The 10000-nt window shown below is 47.9% G+C and overlaps 1 protein-coding gene across 1 annotated transcript in view; it reads left to right on the top strand.

Moving 5' to 3' along the window:
• Positions 1-10000, top strand: part of LOC110531356 (cytochrome P450 26B1) — a 41978-nt gene that overhangs the window by 22657 nt on the left and 9321 nt on the right. Inside the window, exon 2 of the mRNA XM_036987185.1 lies at positions 3326-3550. Coding sequence (XP_036843080.1) covers positions 3326-3550 — 225 coding nt within the window. The remainder of the gene's footprint in view (positions 1-3325; positions 3551-10000) is intronic.

The following is a 10000-nucleotide window of genomic DNA, read 5'->3' as shown; positions in this document are numbered from 1 at the left end:
TATAAAACCAAAGACGGCTTGATAACATCATAAATTAGATGCTTAAAAACAGCACGTAACTTAATCAAATGTACGAACGCAGAAAACAAGTGTGCAATGAAAAAAAAAATAGATATATATTTTCGCCACGTCGAGGTGTGAGACAAGGCTGCAGTTTGAGTCCAAACCTTTTCAACATTTATATATAAATTAGCAGACATGTTGGACAATTCTGCAGGCCCGGGACTATTTGACACAGAGGTAAAATACCTGCTATATGCTGATGATTTGGTACTTCTATCACCAACCAAAAAAGGTCTTCAACAGAATCTTAATATTCTAATATTGCTATAATTGGGACCTGAGAGTAAATGTAAAAATAAAAAATGTAAAAAAATAAAAATCTAAATTCACGATTTTCCCGAAAAAATATTAAACAGTTGCCAGGAAGAGAAAAAATAAATTCACCTTAACAACATCACAGTTGAACGCGCTATCACAAGGTACCCCGATCTCCACCCTGTTTCTATTTCCTATTTCCTATTTCCTTATTTTTCATCCCGTGAATGAGAGGGATTTGGACCTTGGAGCAACATTATATCACACTTATTAAAGAAACAGTTTCTGTCCAGTCTGAGGGGATTCATCTTCTGATTGTCCAGAAGCTCTTTATGTACAAAACAAGTTACAAACAATGTGAAGAAAAAAAACACACACAAAATAACACAATTGGTTAGGAGCCCGTAAAATGGCAGCCATCTTATTTCCGGAGCCATTCTCCCATCTAATTAATTATCCTCTGTGTGTTTGTAAGTCAGTGTGTGTGTTTTGTTTCTAAGTGTGTGTTTCTAAGTCTGTTTGTGTTTGTGTTTACAAACGTTTGTAGAGTGACTAGGTACGTTTGTGTGTTTATTTGGTGTGTGACTAGGTGATTGTGTGTTTGTGTGTATTTTGCAGAGTAATTTGTGAGTGGGTGTGGCTGTGGGTGTTTGTGTGTGTGTGTGTGTGTGTGTGTGTGTGTGTGTGTGTGTGTGTGTGTGTGTGTGTGTGTGTGAGTGGTAAGTTTGACAAGCCCCCATGTTGTCCTAACTCGGCCTCAAACCCAAAAGACGGAAAACACACATGGAACCCCTAGGTGTGTGTGTGTGTGTGTGTGTGCCACAGTAAACCTCTGTATGCCCTCTAGTACTCTCTGTCCACTCTAGCAGTCGTGAGGGCTGCCCTGTTAGCCACTGTCGGTGTGTGTTTGCGTCTGTTAGAAGTTTCCCTTGGCTTAGAGCACAGATCTAGGATCAGCTTTCCCAACCCAAATCCTAACCTCAACCACTAAATCCTAACCTCAAGCACTAAATCCTAACCTCAACCACTAAATCCTAACCTCAACCACTAAATCCTAACCTCAACCACTAAATCCTAACCTCGACCTCTAAACCCTAACCTCGATCTCTAAACCCCAACCTCTAAACCCCAACCTCAACCTCTAAACCCCAACCTCGACCTCTAAACCCTAACCTCGACCTCTAAACCCTAACCTCGACCTCTAAACACTAACCGCGACCTCTAAACCCTAACCTCGACTTCTAATGGAACTACTGTAAAACAGACTTTAGGTCAGAGTCTAGGGGGAACCTCTCCACACAGTGGAAGGGCACATTCCAATATGGAAATAGATTCCTCGTTGTCTCCTTTCCCCCTGCATTGGCACTGAGGTCCCAGTGAGAGGTTTGGTATTGGGATGTTACTCTATTTCCTGTTAAACACTTTGGTCTCTCTCTCTCTCTCTCTCTCTCTCTCTCTGTGTTTCTGTGTGTGTGTATCAGAGTGCGTGTGTGTGTGTGTGTGTGTTATCAGAGTGTGTGTGTGTGTTTCTGTGTGTGTGTTATCAGAGTGTGAGTGTGTGTTTCTGTGTGTGTGTTATCAGAGTGTGTGTTTCTGTGTGTGTGTTATCAGAGTGTGAGTGTGTGTTTCTGTGTGTGTGTTATCAGAGTGTGTGTGTGTGTTTCTGTGTGTGTGTTATCAGAGTGTGTGTTTCTGTGTGTGTGTTATCAGAGTGTGAGTGTGTGTTTCTGTGTGTGTGTTATCAGAGTGTGTGTTTCTGTGTGTGTGTGTGTGTTATCAGAGTGTGTGTTTCTGTGTGTGTGTTATCAGAGTGTGAGTGTGTGTTTCTGTGTGTGTGTTATCAGAGTGTGTGTTTCTGTGTGTGTGTGTGTGTTATCAGAGTGTGTGTTTCTGTGTGTGTGTGTGTGTTATCAGAGTGTGTGTGTGTGTTTCTGTGTGTGTGTTATCAGAGTGTGAGTGTGTGTTTCTGTGTGTGTGTATCAGAGTGCGTGTGTGTGTGTGTGTGTGTTATCAGAGTGTGTGTGTGTGTTTCTGTGTGTGTGTTATCAGAGTGTGAGTGTGTGTTTCTGTGTGTGTGTTATCAGAGTGTGTGTGTGTGTTTCTGTGTGTGTGTTATCAGAGTGTGTGTGTGTGTTTCTGTGTGTGTGTATCAGAGTGCGTGTGTGTGTGTGTGTGTGTTATCAGAGTGTGTGTGTGTGTTTCTGTGTGTGTGTTATCAGAGTGTGTGTGTGTGTTTCTGTGTGTGTGTATCAGAGTGCGTGTGTGTGTGTGTGTGTGTGTTATCAGAGTGTGTGTGTGTGTTTCTGTGTGTGTGTTATCAGAGTGTGTGTGTGTGTTTCTGTGTGTGTGTTATCAGAGTGTGAGTGTGTGTTTCTGTGTGTGTGTTATCAGAGTGTGTGTTTCTGTGTGTGTGTGTGTGTTATCAGAGTGTGTGTTTCTGTGTGTGTGTGTGTGTTATCAGAGTGTGTGTTTCTGTGTGTGTGTGTGTGTGTTATCAGAGTGTGTGTTTCTGTGTGTGTGTGTGTGTTATCAGAGTGTGTGTGTGTGTGTTTGTGCTCTGGGCAATAGGGGCGTTGAGAGCTAAAGAGTTAAATCAGAGACTGATGTTTTGCTCAACATGAAACTCTTTCTGTCCTTCTCTTTCACAAACATTACATCATATCCCTCCCTGGGTCTGTTTAAGACCGGATCCTTATAGAGCGGCAACCGTTCAGGGCTACGTCTGTTTAAGACGGGATCCTTAGGCCTGCAGCCGTAAGACGTGTATGGGTTAATCAGCTAGTGAGCTCACCGATCGCTCGTCCCTGAACCCTTAACCCCGCCCTAGTAGGCAACAACACCCGATCGGGATTGGTCACTTGCTGCTCCTTGAACTGGGAGGTTTACTTGAGTTTGACTCGGTTATTGGCTTTCAGCGAGAGTAAAGAAGACAGGAGATATGGATGAAAACCTAAATCTATGTTTCCTAACAGCCCCCCCTCCCCCTCGTTTCCTTTTCATCATTCAGGGGTCGGCGTTCCACGCATCGCGGAGGCAAAAGTACGGCAACGTCTTCAAGACCCACCTGCTGGGACGCCCCCTGATCCGGGTCACCGGTGCCGAGAACGTCCGGAAGGTTCTAATGGGAGAGCACACGTTGGTCAGCGTGGACTGGCCTCAGAGCACCTCGACCCTACTGGGACCCAACTCACTGGCTAACTCTATAGGAGATATACACCGCAAGAGACGAAAGGTAATACACACACGCACACACACACACGCGCACACATGCACGCACACACACACACACACACACACATACATATAGACATTCAGGTATAGAATGAGGCTCCTTGTGCATCAGAGAGCAGTCAGACTAATCGCAGGTCATTATAGGGGCTTGTGTACAGGGGGCCTCCAGGACCCCCAGAGCCAGGGGTGCATGGCCCAGATTACACCCCACTGACCCCCTCACCCTCCCTGGGTACAGCGGTGGTAACATTAGCCCTTCCCTGGAGGAATCAAGAGATACACACAGAACCACTCTGTTTCTAGATGGGACAATGACTGGGGAGAGGGTGGGTTTGAGCAGGGTGTGTGTGTGTGTGTTTGTGTGTGTGTGCGCGGGGGGGGGGGGGTCGGGGCGCCCAGGGGATAAGAGGATAATGAGGAGAGAGTAAAAGTGTAATTTCCTGTAATGGGCCTGGCACTGAACAGAGAGAGGTGAGAGAGAGTGGGGGGGGGGGGGGGGGGGGGGGGTAGAGAGAGTGAAGGGGAGAGGTGGAGAGAGGCAGGTGAGGGGCGAGGTAGAGAGAGGTGAGAGAGAGAGTGAAGGGGAGGGGTGGAGAGAGACAGGTGAGGGGCGAGGTAGAGAGAGGTGAGGGAGAGAGAGAGAGAGTGAAGGGGAGAGGTAGAGAGAGGTGAGGGAGAGAGAGAGAGAGTGAGGGGGAGAGGTAGAGAGAGATGAGGGAGAGAGAGAGTGAGGGGGAGAGGTAGAGTTTGGTGAGGGAGAGAGAGAGAGGGTGAGGTAGAGAGAGGTGAGGGAGAGAGAGAGAGTGAGGGGGAGAGGTAGAGAGAGAGAAAGAGGTAAGGTGAGGGGGAGAGAGAGACAGCTGAGGGGGAGAGAGAGAGGTGAGGGGGAGAGAGAGAGAGAGAGAGAGAGAGAGAGAGAGAGAGGAGGGGGTAAGGAGAGAAAGTGGGGAGAGGACAGATAGGTAATCAGGAGAGAGGGAGACGGTGAGGCTGGAGAGGTATTCACTCTCTCTGCTTTCACTCTTTCTCTCGTTCTTTTCTCTCTCTGGGTAGATAAGGGGTTGGATAGGTGGAAGCCATTCCGTTCTCACGGTTTGCCCAAAGAGACTGTCCCACTCTCAGATACACACACACACACACACACACACACACACACACACACACACACACACACACACACACACACACACACACACACACACACACACTCACCACAGTGGTTGCTCTGGTTGGTCATCTCGTGATTGGCTGCAGGTACTTTAGTTGCCAGCAGAGGGAAACATAATTGACCTCGTCTTATTGCTGAGAATGAAGAGTGATACATTGACAAAGAGAAAGAAAATAGATGTTTTTAAAAGGGCGGGAAATAGGTGGGAGTGTAGACTGTAGGGAGAGAGAGAGAGAGTGTGAGGGAGACGGAGAGACACAGAGAGAGATGGACAGAGAGAGAGAGACACAGAGAGAGCTGGAGAGAGAGCGAGACAGAGAGAGAGACACAGAGAGAGAGAGAGAGAGAGAGCGAGAGAGAGAGAGAGTGTGAGGGAGACGGAGAGACACAGAGAGAGATGGACAGAGAGAGAGAGACACAGAGAGAGCTGGAGAGAGAGCGAGACAGAGAGAGAGACACAGAGAGAGAGAGAGAGAGAGCGAGAGAGAGAGAGAGTGTGAGGGAGACGGAGAGACACAGAGAGAGAGAGACAGAGAGAGAGACACAGAGAGAGAGAGAGAGAGAGAGAGAGAGAGAGACACAGAGAGAGCTGGAGAGAGAGCGAGACAGAGAGAGAGACACAGAGAGAGAGAGAGAGAGTGAGACAGAGAGAGAGAGAGAGAGAGGGAGAGAGACAGAGAGAGAGAGAAAACAGAGAGTTTAAATAATAAAGGACTCTGTGGAACCAGCAGCTGATCAGTTTCATGTTCTTTAAACATATGGAAATCATTACATGTATAGAGGACTGCACTACAACTCTCTAGGATAGAGGGATGACTGGAGGGGTGGAGGGATGACTGGAGGGGTGGAGGGATGACTGGAGGGATGACTGGAGGGATGGAGGGATGACTGGAGGGGTGTAGGGATGACTGGAGGGATGGAGGGATGACTGGAGGGGTGGAGGGATGACTGGAGGGATGACTGGAGGGATGGAGGGATGACTGGAGGGATGGAGGGATGACTGGAGGGATGGAGGGATGACTGGATGACTGGAGGGGTCGAGGGAGGGGTGTAGGGATGACTGGAGGGGTCGAGGGAGGGGTGGAGGGATGACTGGAGGGGTGGAGGGATGACTGGAGGGATGACTGGAGGGATGGAGGGATGACTGGAGGGATGGAGGGGTGGAGGGATGACTGGAGGGATGGAGGGATGACTGAAGGGATGGAGGGATGACTGGAGGGATGGAGCGATGGAGGGTTGACTGGAGGGATGACTGGAGTGGAGTGATGGAGGGATGATTGGAGTGGTGGAGGGATGACTGGAGGAGTGGAGGGATGGAGGGATGACTGGAGGGGTGGAGTGATGACTGGAGTGCTTGAGGGATGGAGGGATGACTGGAGGAGTGGAGGGATGGAGGGATGACTGGAGGGGTGGAGGGATGACTGGAGTGGAGGGATGGAGGGATGACTGGATTGGAGGGATGACTGGAGTGTAGGGATGGAGGGATGACTGGAGTGGAGGGATGGAGGGATGACTGGAGGGGTGGGATGGAAGGATGACTGGAGTGGTGGAGGTATGACTGGAGTGGAGGGATGACTGGAGTGTAGGGATGGAGGGATGACTGGAGGGGTGGAGGGATGACTGGAGGGGTGGAGGGATGACTGGGGGGATGGAGGGATGACTGGAGAGGTCGAGGGAGGGGTGGAGGGATGACTGGAGGGATGGAGGGATGACTGGAGGGATGGAGGGATGACTGGAGGGATGGAGGGATGACTGGATGACTGGAGGGGTCGAGGGAGGGGTGTAGGGATGACTGGAGGGGTCGAGGGAGGGGTGGAGGGATGACTGGAGGGGTGTGGGGATGACTGGAGGGGTGGAGGGATGACTGGAGGGATGACTGGAGGGATGGAGGGATGACTGAAGGGATGGAGGGATGACTGGAGGGATGGAGGGATGGAGGGAAGACTGGAGGGATGGATGGAGGGATGGAGGGGTGACTGGAGTGGAGTGGTGGAGGGATGACTGGAGGAGTGGAGGGATGGAGGGATGACTGGAGGGGTGGAGGGATGACTGGAGTGCTGGAGAGATGGAGGGATGACTGGAGGAGTGGAGGGATGGAGGGATGACTGGAGGGGTGGAGGGATGACTGGAGTGGAGGGATGGAGGGATGACTGGATTGGAGGGATGACTGGAGTGTAGGGATGGAGGGATGACTGGAGTGGAGGGATGGAGGGATGACTGGAGGGGTGGGATGGATGGAGTGGAAGGATGGAGGGATGACTGGAAGGGAGGGATGACTGTAGGAGTGGAGGGATGACTGGAGTGGAGGAATGGAGGGATGACTGGAGGGATGACTGGAGGGATGACTGGAGTGGAGGGATGGAAGGATGACTGGAGTGGTGGAGGTATGACTGGAGTGGAGGGATGACTGGAGTGTAGGGATGGAGGGATGACTGGAGGGATGGAGGGATGACTGGAGTGGTGGAGGGATGTCTGGCACAGTTCTCTTTTGGCCATCATTTATACAAGAAACTTACAACCGTTTAGATATAGACAGGGCTGGACATTACAGCCGTTTAGATATAGACAGGGCTGGACATTACAGCCGTTTAGATATAGACAGGGCTGTACATTACAGCCGTTTAGATATAGACAGGGCTGGACATTATAGCCGTTTAGATATAGACAGGGCTGGACATTACAGCCGTTTAGATATAGACAGGGCTGGACATTACAACCGTTTAGATATAGACAGGGCTGGACATTACAGCCGTTTAGATATAGACAGGGCTGGACATTACAGCCGTTTAGATATAGACAGGGCTGTACATTACAGCCGTTTAGATATAGACAGGGCTGGACATTACAACCGTTTAGATATAGACAGGGCTGGACATTACAGCCATTTAGATATAGACAGGGCTGGACATTACAACCGTTTAGATATAGACAGGGCTGTACATTACAACCGTTTAGATATAGACAGGGCTGTACATTACAACCGTTTAGATATAGACAGGGCTGGACATTACAACCGTTTAGATACAGACAGGGCTGTAGATTACAGCCGTTTAGATATAGACAGGGCTGGACATTACAGCCGTTTAGATATAGACAGGGCTGGACATTACAACCGTTTAGATATAGACAGGGCTGGACATTACAACCGTTTAGATATAGACAGGGCTGTACATTACAACCGTTTAGATATAGACAGGGCTGGACATTACAACCGTTTAGATATAGACAGGGCTGTACATTACAGCCGTTTAGATATAGACAGGGCTGGACATTATAGCCGTTTAGATATAGACAGGGCTGGACATTACAACCGTTTAGATATAGACAGGGCTGGACATTATAGCCGTTTAGATATAGACAGGGCTGGACATTACAACCGTTTAGATATAGACAGGGCTGTACATTACAACCGTTTAGATATAGACAGGGCTGGACATTACAACCGTTTAGATATAGACAGGGCTGTAGATTACAGCCGTTTAGATATAGACAGGGCTGGACATTACAACCGTTTAGATATAGACAGGGCTGTACATTACAACCGTTTAGATATAGACAGGGCTGTACATTACAACCGTTTAGATATAGACAGGGCTGTACATTACAACCGTTTAGATATAGACAGGGCTGGACATTACAACCATGGAGATATAGACAGGGCTGTACATTACAACCGTTTAGATATAGACAGGGCTGGACATTACAACCATGGAGATATAGACAGGGCTGGACATTACAACCGTTTAGATATAGACAGGGCTGGACATTACAGCCGTTTAGATATAGACAGGGCTGTACATTACAACCGTTTAGATATAGACAGGGCTGGACATTACAACCGTTTAGATATAGACAGGGCTGTACATTACAACCGTTTAGATATAGACAGGGCTGGACATTACAACCGTTTAGATATAGACAGGGCTGTACATTACAACCGTTTAGATATAGACAGGGCTGTACATTACAACCGTTTAGATATAGACAGGGCTGGACATTACAGACGTTTAGATATAGACAGGGCTGTACATTACAACCGTTTAGATATAGACAGGGCTGTACATTACAACCGTTTAGATATAGACAGGGCTGTACATTACAACCGTTTAGATATAGACAGGGCTGGCCATTACAGCCGTTTAGACATAGACAGGGCTGTACATTACAACCGTTTAGATATAGACAGGGCTGGACATTACAGCCGTTTAGATATAGACAGGGCTGTACATTACAACCATTTAGATATAGACAGGGCTGTACATTACAACCGTTTAGATATAGACAGGGCTGGACATTACAACCGTTTAGATATAGACAGGGCTGTACATTACAACCGTTTAGATATAGACAGGGCTGGACATTACAACCGTTTAGATATAGACAGGGCTGTACATTACAACCGTTTAGATATAGACAGGGCTGGACATTACAGCCGTTTAGATATAGACAGGGCTGGACATTACAACCGTTTCGATATAGACAGGGCTGTACATTACAACCGTTTAGATATAGACAGGGCTGTACATTACAACCGTTTAGATATAGACAGGGCTGGACATTACAGCCGTTTAGATATAGACAGGGCTGGACATTACAGCCGTTTAGATATAGACAGGGCTGGACATTACAGCCGTTTAGATATAGACAGGGCTGTACATTACAGCCGTTGAGAAATAGACAGGGCTGTACATTACAGCCGTTTAGATATAGACACGGCTGGACATTACAGCCGTTTAGATATAGACAGGGCTGGACATTACAGCCGTTGAGAAATAGACAGGGCTGGACATTACAACCGTTTAGATATAGACAGGGCTGGACATTACAACCGTTTAGATATAGACAGGGCTGGACATTACAAGCTATTACAACCTTTTCCATTGACATTATTATTCCATTCTATTTTAGATACTGATCTTGGGTCAGTTTTCAGTTTCAGCCTCAGTAGTTAAGGTTACGATTAGGGTCTAGTAAGATGGTCCTAGAATTAATGTCAGGAAGTAAAGAAACTAGTATTAATGTTAAAGAAGTAGAGAAATATCTTTCTTAGAGACTGATCTTGGGTCAGTTTTGAGTTCTGTTATCTCTCACCCACTCCCTTCCTCCCTGGCTGCCACTGTCCCTCCCTCCCTCTTTCCCTCGTTCTTAGCCATGAATACCACACGAGCTCTGAAGACTATTGTTCATTCATACAGAGAGATGGGAGGGAGGGAGAAATAGAGAGGGAATGAGGGAAGGAAAGTAGGAGAGAGAGAGAAATAAGGGGTTGAGTGAGGAGGGAAG

This window comes from Oncorhynchus mykiss, chromosome 9 (assembly GCF_013265735.2).
Source record: "Oncorhynchus mykiss isolate Arlee chromosome 9, USDA_OmykA_1.1, whole genome shotgun sequence".
NCBI lineage: Eukaryota > Metazoa > Chordata > Actinopteri > Salmoniformes > Salmonidae > Oncorhynchus > Oncorhynchus mykiss.
The sequence above is the reverse complement of the archived record's forward strand: the minus strand, read 5'-3'. Positions and strand labels throughout refer to the sequence as shown.